The 16,578-nt window shown below is 42.8% G+C and overlaps 3 protein-coding genes across 3 annotated transcripts; 2 read left to right on the top strand and 1 right to left on the bottom strand.

Moving 5' to 3' along the window:
* The first annotated feature begins 482 nt into the window (after nucleotides 1–482).
* LOC144073262 (m-AAA protease-interacting protein 1, mitochondrial-like) lies at nucleotides 483–2,719 on the top strand. The gene is made up of 5 exons (XM_077598959.1): nucleotides 483–954; nucleotides 1,061–1,132; nucleotides 1,642–1,765; nucleotides 1,909–2,053; nucleotides 2,513–2,719. Exons 1-5 carry the CDS (start codon nucleotides 607–609, stop codon nucleotides 2,595–2,597), a joined length of 774 nt encoding a protein of 257 aa, XP_077455085.1. The 5' UTR covers nucleotides 483–606; the 3' UTR covers nucleotides 2,598–2,719.
* A 592-nt stretch (nucleotides 2,720–3,311) lies between these two features.
* Nucleotides 3,312–11,624, bottom strand: efhb (EF-hand domain family, member B). Its single transcript, XM_077598239.1, has 13 exons — nucleotides 10,213–11,624; nucleotides 10,068–10,127; nucleotides 8,179–8,328; nucleotides 7,937–8,111; nucleotides 7,756–7,866; nucleotides 7,186–7,303; nucleotides 6,816–6,905; nucleotides 6,666–6,733; nucleotides 6,320–6,480; nucleotides 5,340–5,547; nucleotides 5,052–5,267; nucleotides 4,806–4,987; nucleotides 3,312–4,142 (listed from the first exon to the last, which is right to left on the bottom strand). Exons 1-13 carry the CDS (start codon nucleotides 10,282–10,284, stop codon nucleotides 3,996–3,998), a joined length of 1,758 nt encoding a protein of 585 aa, XP_077454365.1. The 5' UTR covers nucleotides 10,285–11,624; the 3' UTR covers nucleotides 3,312–3,995.
* On the top strand, nucleotides 10,662–14,353 carry LOC144072872 (ras-related protein Rab-5A). The gene is made up of 6 exons (XM_077598238.1): nucleotides 10,662–10,895; nucleotides 12,219–12,405; nucleotides 12,489–12,640; nucleotides 13,206–13,328; nucleotides 13,740–13,833; nucleotides 13,903–14,353. Exons 2-6 carry the CDS (start codon nucleotides 12,240–12,242, stop codon nucleotides 14,016–14,018), a joined length of 651 nt encoding a protein of 216 aa, XP_077454364.1. The 5' UTR covers nucleotides 10,662–10,895; nucleotides 12,219–12,239; the 3' UTR covers nucleotides 14,019–14,353.
* Nucleotides 14,354–16,578: the final 2,225 nt, after the last annotated feature.

A 16,578-nucleotide genomic window follows, 5' to 3' on the forward strand; every position in this document is an offset into this window, starting at 1 on the left:
ATACGTCATTCTATAGCAAGACGCACGTGTTAAATAGACAATATATATATATGCAATAAACAAAAAATATCTTCGAAAAGAACCCTTAAAACTTACTAATTGCTGCATGCTTATGAGGAAGCGATTAAAAATAGATAGATGGGGACCTCTGTTGGGCACAGTGAGTAAAAGCACGCACATACAATAGTAAAAGGCTGGTAAAAATGATTTTAAAAAAACACTTACCTTATTACGAGTCTCTTAAGTGTTCATTAAACAAATTATTGAATAAATAAGTGTTTAAATTCACCATTCATAAGAAAGCAAATTTAAAATTAAATTTAGAAAAATGAAAATTCATTCAAGCGAAATTATATTCATGATTATTATTTTTATGCAAGACAGCGCAATATTTTATACTACTACGTACTATAGTACAATATTCATTTTTTCATGTTATTCCCTAATATCCAACTGTTCCTGAACGCAACATCACACGGGCATTGTGGGTAATCAAAAATGGCTTGACTTGTGTAAGGTGTTCAAAGTAAACGGGTGTCAACCCTGCTTACCGGTCGTGTGGCCTCCGTTCTGCCGGTCCAACGACGCACAGTCCCGGTCACTGCCATGCTGCGGTTGGGTCGCCTCGCAACTTGCGGGGGACTCGTGGCAAGCTCAGCCGGTACATGCGGCCGGAGTAGCGGCCTGACATGCAACGGGAGCCGGTGTCCCAGCCGGGCACTGAACCGCAAGATGACCGTCGCGGAAGGCGTTGCGACGCCCATTTCCATCGCTTCCACCGTGCACAGAACGTTTTGCTCGCGGCCCGGGGGCTTCGACCCGCAGGCCGATGTCTCGGTGGTGGGCATCCCCGATCAGATCACATGGATTAGGTGTAAAGTACATTTGTTCCTCGTCGATCTCTACTATGACCTGGGTGTCAATTCGGATGACTTTGAAAGAGGCGTGAAGCAGGTAGCGTGCAAAAATATTCCACGAGGTGACATCAATTTATCCAATTTACCGCTTTTAAAACCGAAAGTAAATAAAGTTTACTCCCGTCTTTGTGACTATCTCCCAGGCATTTGTGCACATATCCAACACGATGTCCCAAGGAAAATACTTCGAACTCATCGGCATGGTTTCCATTGAGGTAAAGAAGTAATCAACAACCAGCTGCATCCTTTAACTATATCCGGTTTGTAAAACCCACGGCTCGCGGGCCTAAGGTGGGCCGCCAGGGGTACGATTCTGCCTACAGGGGTTGTTCTGCTTTAGATGCTTATATTTACTTCGACGTAGGTGCCTAAACCAGAATTTTGTGATCGAGTGCATGACTGCACTTTGCTCAGTTAGTTTTTCAAATTTTGCATTTGAAAATGGCACCGTCAGTGGCAGCCAATAGTTCATCAGAACCAATACAATTCCCCGAAACCAAACAAAAAGTGGAGATTAATAGGAATGATTCCAAATTTTACAGCAAGTGACCTGTAAGTGTTCTAAAATGACAAGAAAGTCACGTAAAATTAACTCATTGACAGCGATAGCTGTCCAATTCACTTAAACTGCCTGCGGATGCTCATCATTGAGCGCCATTAACGTGGCTAGACATAATCCTGCATGTCGTCCTTTGTATTTTTCAAAGTTTCTTTTTGTTTGCAGATGATCCGCTACATGGAGGAGAAGTGTCGCCCCCTGTCGGAGCGTCGCAAGCTAAATCTTGCCGTCTCCATGGACGACATCATATTGGTATTACCGGAGGATGTTTCTGTCGTCTTTGCGCCAGGTCACTTTTGCTGCTAAACTCTCTGTCTGAAAATGTAAAGCATTAATTAGCACTATTTCGTGAGTAGAGGTAGCATTGTATTTTGTAAGTTGAGGTAGCACTGGGTATATAAGCTTCCCGTCATATTTTTTGTTGTTTTGCAGGTCGAAAGTTTTGCACAATAGCCATGAGGGTTTGGTATCTGACGTCGCCGGACGGACCCGACGACCCCGAAGGCGTCAAAATATTCAGAGTGGCCCCCGGAACGGACGGCGTCCCCCCAAAGAGAGTTGCCACGGCTGTCTACGAGTAAGCATGGACCATTCATTTGCAAAACGGAGTTGGAATTGGAAATGTTGGACTCATTTTTCGACAACTGCGTGCCTGATTGAAATACTTTCATTGGTAGATTTAGTTGTAAATCACGTATCAAATCTGCCTACTCTCAAATGATGCAATAGATTTTTTTTTTAATTGAAAAAAAATCTTATCTCACCTACACAGCATGCATCAGGATTTATTTGTATTTCTTTTCATTCCATAGCTGATTCTGCCTACACACACTGCAATAAATCAATTATGTAAATGATCTCGCCTACACATAAAAACATCAACTTAAAATTTTATGAGACCCCCTCCCCCACCACCACTGTACAAACAAGTTATATTAATATTAGTTGTAATGTTGGGGGGGATTCAGCAAAGCATGACCGATTTCTTGAATGTCATTTTACGTGACCAACTTTAATTTTGAGATATTTATTTCAGATTCCATCGTGAATTGACAAAAGGAGCATCTGAAGATTGGATGGTGACCACCGTTTGGCATTGGAACTGGAATACAACTGACTGAAAAAGTATCCACCCGCGACGTACAAAAAATGCCTTCTAAGCCCTTTAATTTGTCCCTTATTTTTATTATTATGTGACTTTGTATATGTATTTCAAACTTTTAAATAAACCATCTTCACTTGATTTTGGACAACAAAACTTCAAAAGCCCAATTTTTTTACTACGTCATTGTATTACTCTCGCTCTGTTATGTTTAGCCCTTGATGGAATTCATTTGGTCCATAGAAATGTATTTCTGAAATGGATATATTGACTGGAATTTATACGAAATCGATCCGATTTGATTGCGCATAAACACTTCTGTGTAAACTGTTTGTTTGCTTTAGTAACAAAAACACAATCAAAATGTATTTTCAATTTTTTTTAAACATGCTTGTTTTTAGATAGTCTTTCGAAGCAAAAAAAAAGCAATGACATCAACAATTACAGATCCTGTAAAATGAAAGTTAAAATGTCATTCACTTAAGAAAAGAATGTCATTAACAATCATTTTGAATTTGTAAAATTTATCAACAATTTGTGTTAACAAGTTTGCCAAATTTAAATTTTAAAAAGTGGCTTAATATATCTAATAACGCTTCAAAATGTTTGGGCCACCTGGTGTCAGAAGCTAGTGCTAGGTAGCATTAGCTAGCGCTAGCTAGACAGTGTTAGCTAGCGCTAGCTAGGTAGCGTAAGCTAGCTAGCAACTGCTCAAACCACAGCCCTACTTACAAAAATAACAGTTTGAAAAAAATCTGCATACCCCGACGGCTGCTGGCTTGTTTGTTCCTTCTTTTTATGATATTTAAACCCCCAGCTAACAAGTGTTTGGCACTAAAGAGTCCAAATCAGGTACTCTGACGATCAATGCCAGTTCTCCCAGTCCTTTTTCGAACGCAAATACACAATGACCGCGCGTATCGAGGAAAAAAAAGAACAGAAAAAGATATCAAGCACAAAAGCAACACGTTGACGCAGTCAATCGTTTTGCGTGCGTAAGATTAATTTTTCTGCGGCGTCGCTAATGAGATTAGCGATTCGGTGTCGACGGACGCGGCCTTTTAAACAATTTGTCAAGCCACCACGTCACTCCCTTCAAACGGGAACAAACACAAAGAAGGCACAGGCGGCACGGCACGTGTTATTAATGAATATTTTGAAGCATTTAAAACTATTTCACAGTTACGAGACGAGGCGGCGCGCCAACATGACGCTTGATTAATCCGCTTAGCGAAAGTGGTGTCAAAAGACCTGCGAGACGCCGTTAGTTAATTGTTTTGTCTCTTTGATACAATTAGACGTCGCGTCTCCTATTCAGACTTTCATTAATCCGACTTTTTATGATTATACGGAGACATTAATTGCTACAATTATTACCTCAATGAAGCTAAATTGCTAAAACACAATGTTCTCGTCGCTACAAAGCTTTGATTTGCTTGAGTACCGTTCGGAAAGCATCCACGCTGACGTCGCCGTTGGGGTGTCGCGTAGACGCTAGCTTCCAGGCCTCGTCGAATATTTTTTCAGGAATGCTGGCGCCCAAGTTCCTGAAGATCTCCGTGAGCTGGTGGCAGTAAATTGAAGAAGAAAAAAACGTAAAATGTAAACATTAGTTTGGCTCATGGCTACAGAAATCAAATTAATTTGGCACGTTTCAGCTAAAAATGAGAATTTTATAATGTGCTGTTCTTGATATACTTGCCCACAAAATGAAGGTCTTCTTGTTGAAAAGGTACCTCAAAATATGGCATTGTAATTAAAATAATTCTGATTCTGATTATTAATGCCTCCGCCACTTTCAATTTCATATTTCGACTCGTTGCACGATAAAGACAACGAGTCTCGACTACTGTTTTCCATTGAGTCATCGGCCCTCTACTGGAATCCTTACCTCTGAATACGTCATCGGTTTCAACTATGCAGAGGCAAACCGTTACCACATTTATTTTTATTGTAGATTTTCAATAGCTATAAATATGTGTTGGTCTTCATTGATTTTTGAAAACTTTTTGGCTCTATTCTATCATTTAATTAGTGATTATAATATAATCACAAATAAATAAAGACCAACCGATTGGTTCAATGTGGAAGACCAATGATGATTATTATAATCATTATAATAATCATCATTGGTCTTCCACATTGAACCAATCGGTGGACAAAACTGCTGTTAACGTAAGACCGCAGTACCAAAAATTATGCCGTGAAATAAGTCAACACACGGTACCTCTTTCTTGGTGCGGGGACAGAATAAGTCTTCCTGGTGGATCCCTTGGCGTGTGTACACGGACGGTAGAAGAAGATCCAACGCCATGGTCATGTCACCGTAGTTTATGTTGTCGTCGATCTTGCGGACGCGGGGGGCCGCGATGTCGCTACGGACTGTCGGGATGCCGAAAGTGCGAGTTTCTGTGGGGAAGACACGTGGGTGGAATATGTCCTCTGGTCTAGAATCAAAGTGGACTTGATTTACTATAGGGTCGTGGCTCTCTGCTGGCGGCGCCGATGAAGGAAGACGTGGTGACGAAGCGGTCCATTGCAGAATCGTGTCGCGCCACGGTCTTCACGGCCCTCTGGGAGTGGCCGATCCTGAACGGCTCCAGGTCGTCGCTTTTTAACAGAGCACCGGGATTGGGGAGTCCGGACGTTCTAGAGTTGGGGTCGGCTTGGGAGCCGGTCTGGAACTGGGCTGAATGCATGTATGAAAATATTTGTATGGACTCATTTGTATTGGGGGAAACTGCGCACCGGTGGACCTCACCGTCCCTGACAAGGTGTTGCTCCCGTCTTCCCAGTGGCAGCTTCTCCTTGAAGTTGAGGAAATTAGAGAACTCCAGGAAGTCGATGAATCCATCGCGGTCCTTGTCGCATTCTTCAAAGACTTCATCCAGGACGACGTCAGTGATCTCCACCTTGAAGTGACGGCACACCTCCCGCAAGTCCTCCGTGTCAATGCGCCCTTGGCTTTTCTGAATTCAAGAAATCAACCAAATGTTGGAGCTATGAGAGCAAACATCCGTGGTTTAGCACAATGAGTCTTCTATGCTAGCATGTTGCTATATGAGTTGGCTCCTATATGAGTCCCCAATTAATGTTACAGATGAAAACATTTAAGGCATATTTACGCAGCTATCTCATTATAGTACGATGACGCTGCTATGCTAGAGTTAGCTCCGAGTTAATGAAAAGTTGATTTTTTTTAAAGGGAGGTTCTTTGCTGGTTTCACATTGGCTTTGAACACTGGGGTTACATTTTTTTTTAAATCCAACCTCTATAGGCTAACATATTTTAGTCCTATTTTTATTGTACAACGATGCTGCGTGCTAGCGCTGACAGCCGTTAGCTTGGAGTTAATGAAACTACTGTAAGCTAAAAGTCAAGATCAATGAAGTTTTATTTTATTTATTTTTAAACTTGATTATAAAAAGAAATGCTTTGATGGTTTCAAACTGGCTTTGAAATCTATAGGCTAGCATATATTGGGCATATTTCTATGGTAGCATGACACTGATTAGCAATGAGTTAAAGATATTACCGTAAACTAAAAGTCAAGGTCAAGTGGATTTAATTTCTTTTCTAATCTTGTTTTTAAAAGGAAATGTTTTGATGATTTCGGACAGGCTGTAAACACTACAGTTAAACCAACCTTAACATATTTTTCTTTCAAACTCAAAATCAAGTTGTTAGATGATTAATATCTGTTCAGCTATTTTTAAAAAAGGCGATTTTGTCTTTAATACCTTGTCATAGTGCCTGAAGGCCTCCAACAGTGACGAGAAGTTTTGGAAATTGAGGACCTTGAGACGGTTCCGCACGGCGTTGGCAAGGCAGTAGTGGCTTTCCTCGGCCCTCGGGCGTTTGCCCGCCGGCTGCTTTCCCACGTGGATCAGTTCCGCAACACCTGCGTGGAAAAAAATAACAAGGTATGTGTGTGGCTCCAGTTTTTTTACCTAGGTCTACAATGTCTTGTGTGTCTTGTCTGTTTTGCTACTGCAACCAAGAAGTTTCCCAAATACGGGATGAAATAAAGTTCTAATCTAATCACGTCAGCATTTTGGCGCTAGCTCGCTGAAAAAAAAAATGCACCGAAATCGTCTTGAGGTGGGGCGTATCCAAAGGCGTGGTCTGGCGACAACTCCACGTTGTTTCCTCTCCTGGGGAAAATCCAACCGTGAGTTAGGAACGTTGCCATTTATACATTTTCAAATAACTGACTGATGGGGGAAAAAAACAAACTTTTTGCTGCTGTATGCATTCCCAATGAGCTGTTGCAACTTTTCCTTGCTGTCAGGAGCTCTCTTCCAATCGCCTCTCGGATTGACGGGCCTTAAGGAAATTGAATTATTTTTGAAAATAATCCGGAACCAAAAGTTTAAAATATTTGCACTAAAAGCAATGTCATATCATGATTAACCAGTATTGATCCATGTATAAGGCGCATTGGATTGGAAGCTGCACTGTTGGATTTGGAGAAAATTCAAGTACGTATTTTGAGTGCGCCTTATAGTACTGAAAATACGGTATAAAAATGGTAGAGCATATAAAGTGAGGGACGTATGAGAAGGAACTAAAATGAAAACACAGAATGAACATTTTTGTATGTGACCTGGATTCTCCTATCCAATGCAGACATCTGTTGACTATGCTCCCATTGGTCAAGTAAGGTGTCGTCACCCCGAAACGACTGTTTTTATTGAAGTTGTACTTTCTGTCAACCTGCTCACCTGCAACACAATGATTCACAGTTAATTGGACAAGATCAATATATGCATAATTTTACATTTACATTTGTGCAACTGGCAATCTGGACTATGTTTACTTTTTATCATTGAAAAAACACAACAGAAAAACCAATGGCATTTTCTTACTTTGCCTTTGACTTTTCTAAATTAGCTTTTCAATTGCAAAAGAGAAAACCAAAGAGAATGAATAGCTGAATAGAAAAGGCAAAGGAAATAAAATGTTGTTGGTGTATTTCAATGACAATATGTTAATGACAAAATATATCTTCATATTTCCCTTCTCTTTATATTATTACTTCATTTACTATTCAAATTTTGCCACTCCTCTCATTCCATAGATCCAATCTAGATTGCGCTCTAAACCTGACATTTCAAAATTGCGTGAATGAAAACATCTAAATAACCTCTTTCATTTTAGTTTTGACAAATCTCACCGATAAAGAATCCATTGTGAGTGCGAACATAAAGTTCATGCCCCTGCTGTTCCTCCTTTTCCAAATCCTTGGTCGTTTTCGCAGGATTAATGATCTCGCCGGCATCCATGCCTACGACAGACAACAGAACGCATGAGCGAGCGAGCGGACACGGAACACACACATATCATTCGTAGATTACCGAGGTTGGTTTTTTTCCCGAACGTGGTCCTCTCGTCGTAAGGCAAAGGAAGGCCGTCGCTGACTGGCTTGCGTCCCAGCGGCGCCTTGTGACGTGAGGCGTATACGGATTCTTCCAGCTCTTGTAATGTTTGTTGCAACTCACTCTGTGGCGTCGGGTTAATTAACATGGCCGCCTGTTGCCAAACAAATGAAAATTGATGTGGCGTAAAAACAGACAGAGTAGAAGGCATTTTAAATTACAGTCAAGGGGAGTGAAGGCCTATTGCAGAGGCCATGAATCAGCGTGTTGGACACTTTGGGGTCCTCTGCCTTTCCGTGGTGTAATCGGATCATGCCTGGCCCCGGTTGGTTGCTGTTCTGGTACTTTTGGACCGCAGGGGGAGTCGGGGCCTACACAAAAAAAGCAAAGGAGTACAAGACACCTGTTATGAAGGCGTGGGAAGCAATCACGGGGACAAGGACGTGGAGTGCTCTAACAAAACTTTAATACGTAAGGCAAGAATTTTTAGAAAATGACAAGGTGTTAGAAATCAAATTACAAAAGCAAACCCGACAGAAAACATGGGGAGATGAAGGACATGGAACATGGCGTAGTAACTAGGCATGGAGTAAACAAAGGAGACGATCTAACAATGACTCACAAACACACGGGGTTTAAATACAGTGGTACCTCGACATACGATCGTAATCCGTTCCGAGACTGAGATCGTATGTCGAGCTTTTCGTAACTCGAGCGAACGTTTCCCATTGAAATGAATTGAAAACTAATTAATTTGTTCCAACCCTCTGAAAAAACACTAAAAACAGGATATTGGATTGGAAAAAAATATTTTATTTCTTCTAATTCGCCATATATTGACAGAGTAATAAATAACGAGTGGTTTAATAGTAATAAAATGTGTTTCATAGATGTAAAATTAGACGCATTTCACGCAGGGGAGAGACAACGACACACAGAGGCGGAAGGGGGCTGTTCGGGGGGACTTTATCCACGGCACTCGTAAACGAACAAACAAATTTAAATTAACTTGGATAAATATATACAGACATACTCAAACATACGTTTAATGTAACTTTACACAAAACTGAATTCTAGTTTTGTCTTAATTTTTTGTTACCTTCCTTTTCCGGGTTAGCGATTTGCCACGCCTCCACCCTCACGTTCACTATCGATGGACTGTTTGCTGTCGTACTATTCCCTTCAAAATATTCCGAAAATGATGCACACAAATTTCCTCACAATAGGATAACGCACGACCACTTGCCAACGAGAAATAGTCTTTAAAGAACGATCGCGGGAGCTTCCTTCCTTAGAAAGAATAACGGGAAATGCAATAGCTGAGCTTACCCACGTATTGATTGTGGGTAATGAAGTTTTATTCTGAGAAAGGGTGCCATTGCCTATGGGTGTTGTGTGCACGAGTATACTTCATTACCCAGAAAGCCCTCTTATTGCCCGCGCATGCGCGTTGTGCGTTTCCTGGTCGAAACTCGTCTGAATAAATCGTTCAGTCCTCGTAGATATAGTAGTTATACACGAAAGAGATGCGGCAAAAAAAGACAGTGCGCTACAATGATAAACAGCCTCTCATGTCATTGCCACCTGGCTTGGTCGCATCTCGAAATTTTAATCGTATTGCGAGCGAATTATTCGATCGAAATTTTCGTCGTACCACGAGCATGTCGTACCACGAGGTACCACTGTAGTTCACAAGAGCTGATTACCAAATCAGGAGCAGCTGGGTACAAGAGGAAGGGAAGGCGAAAAGCACATGTATATTTTAATCAATATTAATGTTATTTGTTGACCAATTGCTTTAAAAAAAATATATCATTCTTCCGCTGGCCAACCATGTTTTATGTAAATTCCTTCATTTTCCATGCCGCTAATCCTCATGAGGGTCACGGGGGGTGCTGAAGCCTATGATAGCTAACTACGGGCAGTAGGTGGGGTACACCCTGAATTAGTTGCCAGCCAATGCTAACTACTTTACCACCGTGCCGCCACTAAATGAATAATACAAGATGAAAATAGCATTTTCATGCTGCCAGACTTGTATATAGTTGGAAAATGTCTTAAATGAGGAATTTGACAAGAAACTCAAAGTATTTGGTGTTTTATAACTTACCCTTTTTAATTCTTGAAGGCAAGCCGCAACTCTGTCTCCAATTGGATTTATTTTTCCAGCCTGTTAGCAAAACAACAACAACATATACACTTAGTAAGCCATATCAAGTTAGAGTGGCCAACATAATGAAAATTTGCAAACTTACCCTCGGCATGTATGCTATTCTCAGGGAGTCCGACATACCGACGTTCCTTCGACTTTTAATATTTACAGCCATTTTTATTCAAAACAACAAAGGTAAATGTTTCCTGTGGAGGAAACATAAGGGCTAGCTCCCTAACCGTTTGTCGTTGCCTAGCAACATATTTCAAACTCGATGTTAAATTGGACATCTTTTTCATTAGCACACAAAAGCAGAGCATTTCTTAATGAAGGCAACATCAGGAAAACCTGTGCGGAAAATATTAGAAAGGAAAAAAAGATTATATTTTACATGACGTGCAGTCGACAACGGACAAGTTATATTGCTACAGTCTTAAAACGTCGGGGTTTTGCGTCGATTTCCGAGTCTGGTTTGCTGTTTTGTCCTTCGAGGAGTATGTCCACTTTATAGTAATCATCCCAAAATGATAAGAATGGAATCGGGCGTATGATTGGCGGTGCTCGGTGAGACGTAGGAGGATTGCCAGTTGCGGTCATACGATCTGTCATCATCGCTCGTTCAAAGCCAACAGGGAAGTTGAGACAAGTGGCGGAGCCTACTGGAAGAAAGAAATAAATTATCGAATGTTTCACTAAATCCACCGGACATTAAAGTACCTGCTTTTGTTTTTTTTCTGGGGGGGACTCAATAAGCAACATTCGCCAGCGTCGTCGTCTCTTAGTTGGGTGAGTATACGAGACGTTAGCCGGTAGCTAACCGGGGAGTCGGCTCCACCCGGCGCGGCCGCGGAGAAATAAACGCCCGACGCCGAGCGCGGCGCCTCCTTCGCGGGGTAACTGTTAGCTGCGGTCGGCCTCTGACGACGCCACCGGAGGGGGTCGAGCTAACGGGCTAGCGCGGCGGCTCTGGCGAGTCCGACTGGGGGAATTGGAAGCATTCGTTGTGTGATGAACGCGGACGCCTGTGAAGCATTTGGACCCCATTTTGGGGCAAAAAAGATAGTGACGTTAGCCAGCTGTTAGCCAGTGACGGCTAACGTCATAGCTGTCATTAGCCGTACACACCCAAATGTGCCTCATATATCTCGGTTTACCGAAGCCAAATTCGAACCCGGACACTCGGCACGTCGGCGTGTCAGAGTGACAGCGCACGCCGCAAAGCGCACTTTGTCACCGGCGAATCTTTTGCCTCCCGTTACGACGCCACGAACGTACAAGCTAGCCCCTTGGCTAACGCCTGTTAGCATTGTGCTAATTCACAAACAACAACAAGCGGGCACGTTGTTTAAAATTGCTCTGGACACGCTAATCTTACATAAACGACGGTGATCGGCTAACAATTGTCATTGTGAACAATTTTCTGTCGCGTCATGTTCTAAAAGGCATATGCCCCAAATTCCCATATTGTTTACCAGGAATCTTATTTTATCATCACCTTTCTTGACCCGTGGCCTAAATTGATGACGATGTCAGACTCTAAATGACAATGGCAGGTCTTATCACGTAGCTTGTCACTATTTGCTGAATTTGTCAGAGCATCCAGTTTTTGTTTATTGTTTGACAAATGGAATACCAAACCATTCCGATGACTCAAACTGTTTTACAACTGTTGATTTTTGGCACCCATTGATGGTGATAGATGCCATTTGAACTGGGACATTCCATTTTAGTAGTAAATGGACGTTTAGCATCGTCAATGGCGCTGAAATATGATCAACTCTAAGATGTAGATCGGTCTAGATAATTTGTTCTAAATTTGTATTAATTAAAATTTATATTTGTGTTGGTTATATCCTCTCCCTTTAATTGTTTAACATGTACACTTTTTTAAAATTTAATTTCTCTTCTCCAAACTAAGGTCCATGGCCCGATCAGGTCCCGCAACTCCTCCAATTCGGACCCCCGTCATATTTTTTCTCATCTTCTGTTCAAATCCAACCGAGACGTACACAGACACCATTAGATGAGAAAATGAAAAACAGACGGGTGGAAAAAGGAAAAGAAAGTTTTGAACCTTTTTTCTGTGTATTTTCTCACCATCCAAAACAGGAAGCCTCCGGAGAAAGCGACATGGCAAATAGAGGCGGAGCTACCCGCCCCAATGGGCCCAACGCCGGCAATAAGATCTGCCAGTTCAAGCTGGTGCTCCTGGGGGAGTCGGCAGTGGGCAAGTCAAGTCTGGTGCTCCGCTTCGTCAAGGGACAGTTCCACGAATTCCAGGAGAGCACCATCGGAGGTTTGTTCGAGCCGCTCGATCCGAAAGTCCCACTCCCAAGATTGCCGACAATAGCGCATTTATGGCCGTCGCCCTTCCCGCAGCCGCCTTCCTGACTCAGACGGTATGCTTGGACGACACGACGGTCAAGTTTGAAATCTGGGACACAGCCGGTCAAGAACGCTACCACAGTCTGGCGCCCATGTACTACAGAGGCGCCCAGGCCGCCATCGTGGTCTACGATATCACCAACGAGGTACGTCACTACCGTGTGCAGTAGATTGGTCGCCGGTCTTTTGGTCGCCCCGACCGCGACAACGGGCGACCAAAAGACCGGCGACAAAACAAGGTAAAACAACACGGTCTACGCATCAATAAAAGCCAACAATGGCCACGAGCAGTTTCACTGAGCCGATGTGTGAGTGTAGAAGAGTTTGTATGTACATGCGTTGTCCCTTTAAGAAGCTACATCAGTCAGGGTCTTAACAAGTTCTCCAACAAAAAACAATAAAAGTCCGGGAAATTTGGAGCTTTTCTTTAGCCTAATAATTAATAGGGCATTAAGTATGACTAAATAGTAATTCGCAGTTTGTATTTAGGGAATTTGAGCAACGATTTAAATGGTAATTATCACTTACCTTCCGGGCGACCAAAAGACCGGCGACCAAAAGATCGCAGGGGTCTCCAACTCTGGTCCTTGAAGGTCCCAAAGTGTATTCAAATTTGGGTGAACGTTTGAATTTTGAATCCTTGCGTTTCGTAACTTGAATTTCTTCTTCGGGATGTTCGTAAGCAGAGGTAACGACTATCTTCCTGTCCAGGAGTCGTTTGTGCGGGCAAAGAACTGGGTGAAGGAGCTCCAGAGACAAGCCAGCCCCAACATCGTCATCGCGCTGGCAGGCAACAAAGCAGACCTCGCTAGCAAGCGGGCGCTCGACTTTCAGGTGGGTGAAGAAGCAATCAACGTAGAAACTGAAACCGAGTGCTGCACCCTTGATATTTTTTGGTAGCTGCTAATTTACTAAACTGGCGCCATTAAAAGGACATTTTCCCAGATGTTTTGAGTATTCAAAATGATAGCATTTTTGTCTTCAAGCTAGTTTTAAAAAAATAATAATTTCGACCATTTTCCTTTTCACTACTGGATTTTGAAACTAGAATTTCTGTAAACAAGGAATACAAATGAAAAATGAAGTCATTCTTCGACTATCCCTACATTAAAGAAATGAGGTTTCATTCCTACAAACTAAAAATACATACAACGCAATAAGTTCCAATGAGAATTTACAAAAAGTAGGCTAAATGATTTAATTCTCCATTAAAAAAATCAGCTATTAAAATACATTCCTTACCAGGACGCCCAATCCTACGCCGACGACAACAGCCTGCTCTTCATGGAGACGTCGGCCAAGACATCCATGAACGTCAACGAAATCTTCATGGCCATCGGTGAGCAAACGCCAAACGTATCCTCCGAGCGCTAACCGCTAACGCCGTTTCCCCCCGCCGTCGCCGCAGCCAAGAAACTCCCCAAGAACGAGCCCCAGGCGGCCGGCGCCGGCAGCGGCCGCAATCGGGGAGTCGACCTGACCGAGACGGCCCAGACCGGCGGCCGCACCTGCTGCAGTACCTAGAGATCACCACCAGGTGACGTGCGTCCCTGCCGTTTGCTCGGACGTCCATTGAGCGCAACACACACACACACACACACACACACTCACGTCAGCTTCCTTACTTGCTCCTCACACCCCCCCTCGGTCCGGAATAGCGAAAGACTTTGTATAGCTGAATTTCTAAAAACAAATTTTGTCCATCTTCCTCCCCCCCCCCCCCCATTTTTTAAAAAGTGCACATCCGTATGCATGTTATCACTACAACGCCTGACGCCCCCTTTCTTTTGACCCTCTTGACTAACCCCTAACACCCCCAAAATATCCCGGTCCCAACTCAACCCGGGGACAAAACTCCCCCCCCCCCCCCCCCCCCAGCCCCCCCCCAAATTTTTGTTGTTTTGCCTCCCGCAGGGAAAAAAAAAACGACCACAACAAAGAAACAAGAGATTCCGAACAATTGTACAGTTGGTTCTGCTTTATTTTGTATTCATTCTCTTCTCGTCTCCAACTGGTAAAGCTGTGGTGTTTCTTTTTTTAAAATGATTATTCTAATTAGCTCTGTGTAGTGTTATTAACAAAACAAAAGCAAGATAAAAAATAATAATCGACTCTCTGGTGTCACGTTGCAAATGAACTTTTAACCGCATTGCACACAGTGTTGATCATCATGTTCTTCATTTTATACGAGCGAGTCGTCGACGGCTTTTAACCACGCTTTTGGGCCCGGACGGTTTTTCAGTGTCTGAATACGACTTAATAAATTCAATAAAAATTGAGTCTCATGCTTTTTTTGCCATGTTGAGGATTCCCTGGCGTTGCCGCCAGAGGGCAGTTGTGCACCATCAAGCCCCCTCGAGCTTTTAAATCGCAAAGTTGGCGTTTCATCATCTTTTCAAAGGATTTCAAAGGGGAGTCAGCTTGCTTTCGACATGTGCTGATCCCCCCAAAATTCCCCAAACTTAGTTTGAGCTCACCTTGCTGTTGCCATGGGGACGGCCATCCTGCTTAAAGCATGCCTCTTGAATTAAAGGATTTTAATTCATTTTCTGCTAAACTACTTGATGCCTGACTTTACATGAAAAAAATATGAATATTAGGGGAATAAATGCAATTGGGCTGCCGCCTGTAGTTGCCTGGGATAGGCTCCAGCACCCCCACAGGGCCTGTGAAGAAAAGCTTTATGGAGAATGAATGGGGGAAAACAAGTACATGAAATTGTATTTATAGTTAATGTCTAAAGAAAGAGACTAATACAATCAGAGCAAAAAATGAGAAAATTCTATAACAAAAATAAAAAGTAAATATTAAACTAATTATGTGAAAAAATGAAATGGAGTGTAATTAAGTAGTTAAAATATTTTGAATTATTTGTTCAATTTTTTTGTTTGGTCATTTTCTTTTTCATTCTGTTTATTTAATTAATAAATAATATATTGGTGCCTTGGGGGAAAAAGGCTTAAAAAATTCAAATATAATTACTCACCAATTTGTATAATTTGATAGTCAACGCCCAAAGCGTCTTTTTTCAGCACTTTCCGTGCAAAGTTTTCCCAAACACGAATAGTACTTGTCAATCAAAGCCGAAGACTCTCCCAGTGAAGCTAACGAAGGAACGTCTCATTAGCTGCCTCGGGCCACCTCCACGTAATGGCGTCTCCTCCATGATTGACGGCTCCATCCATTATTGTCATTAGCGACTCAGGCAGGTGAAACGGACGCCTTGACTTTGTCGCTTTCAAGCACGTGCTTCGACCGTCATGGCTGCCAAAAAAGAAAAGATCGTGTTACTAGTACAGTATAAAGTGTCAAAAAGCGGGCTCATTTTTTAACCCATACTGGAAAGGACAGATCTTTTCCATTCATTCATTTTCTCTACCGCTTATCCCCACAAGGCTCGCAAGGGGGTGCTGGAGCCTATCCCAGCGAACTACCGAATCTGTGGCCAGCCAATCGGAAGGCAAGTAGACAAAGGACAACCATTTAGAGCTAGGGGCAATGTGAAGTCTTAGCCAGCTAGCTTAGCATCCATGTTTTTGGCATGTAGGAGGAACCCAAATACCCAGATAAAAGCCACACCGAACATGCTAACTCCACACAGGGAGGACCCACCTAGGATCAATCTCTCGACCCTAGAACTGCAAGTCCAAAGCGCTTTACCAGCTAGCCTAGCCTAGCATGCATGTTTTTGGCATGTGGGAGGAACCCAAGTATACCTGGAGAAAACCTACGCAAGCCCGGGGAGAACATGCAAACTCCACACAGTGAGAACCTACTTGGGATCGAACTCTCGACCCCAGAACTGCAAGTCCACAACGCACTATCCACTCGAACAACGCACTATCCACTCGACCAACGCGCTAACCACTTGGCCAATAAAAATGGAAAATTTCCAGTTTAAAAAAAATGGGAATGAGCATGTTTCGTTCAATAGCTGCTAGCCCCTCCCAGTCCAAATGAGTTGGACGTCTCTCCTCGTCCGTGAATCTCACGTTGGAAAAGGCCAGATGCGAGCGCTCGTCCGCTTTTTCAAAGAACATCCGGCAGACAGAGAGCATCTGCTCGCGTCGAAGGCGCAGCAAAA

This window comes from Stigmatopora argus, chromosome 4, assembly GCF_051989625.1.
Source record: "Stigmatopora argus isolate UIUO_Sarg chromosome 4, RoL_Sarg_1.0, whole genome shotgun sequence".
Taxonomy (NCBI): domain Eukaryota; kingdom Metazoa; phylum Chordata; class Actinopteri; order Syngnathiformes; family Syngnathidae; genus Stigmatopora; species Stigmatopora argus.

Bases quoted from the DNA above. Each gene is read 5' to 3' on its own strand.
- LOC144073262 (XM_077598959.1), top strand. From the start codon at position 607: ATGCTGCGGTTGGGTCGCCTCGCAACTTGCGGGGGACTCGTGGCAAGC. The intron at 1,766-1,908 runs GTCACTTTTGCT...GTTGTTTTGCAG, and splicing joins TTCTGTCGTCTTTGCGCCAG to GTCGAAAGTTTTGCACAATA. The intron at 2,054-2,512 runs GTAAGCATGGAC...TATTTATTTCAG, and splicing joins GTTGCCACGGCTGTCTACGA to ATTCCATCGTGAATTGACAA.
- efhb (XM_077598239.1), bottom strand. From the start codon at position 10,284: ATGGCTGTAAATATTAAAAGTCGAAGGAACGTCGGTATGTCGGACTCC. The intron at 8,329-10,067 runs GTAAGTTATAAA...TTTTTTGTGTAG, and splicing joins GCCTTCAAGAATTAAAAAGG to GCCCCGACTCCCCCTGCGGT. The intron at 4,143-4,805 runs GTACCGTGTGTT...TACTGCCACCAG, and splicing joins GTCCCCGCACCAAGAAAGAG to CTCACGGAGATCTTCAGGAA.
- LOC144072872 (XM_077598238.1), top strand. From the start codon at position 12,240: ATGGCAAATAGAGGCGGAGCTACCCGCCCCAATGGGCCCAACGCCGGC. The intron at 12,641-13,205 runs GTACGTCACTAC...CTTCCTGTCCAG, and splicing joins TCTACGATATCACCAACGAG to GAGTCGTTTGTGCGGGCAAA. The intron at 13,834-13,902 runs GTGAGCAAACGC...CCGTCGCCGCAG, and splicing joins CGAAATCTTCATGGCCATCG to CCAAGAAACTCCCCAAGAAC.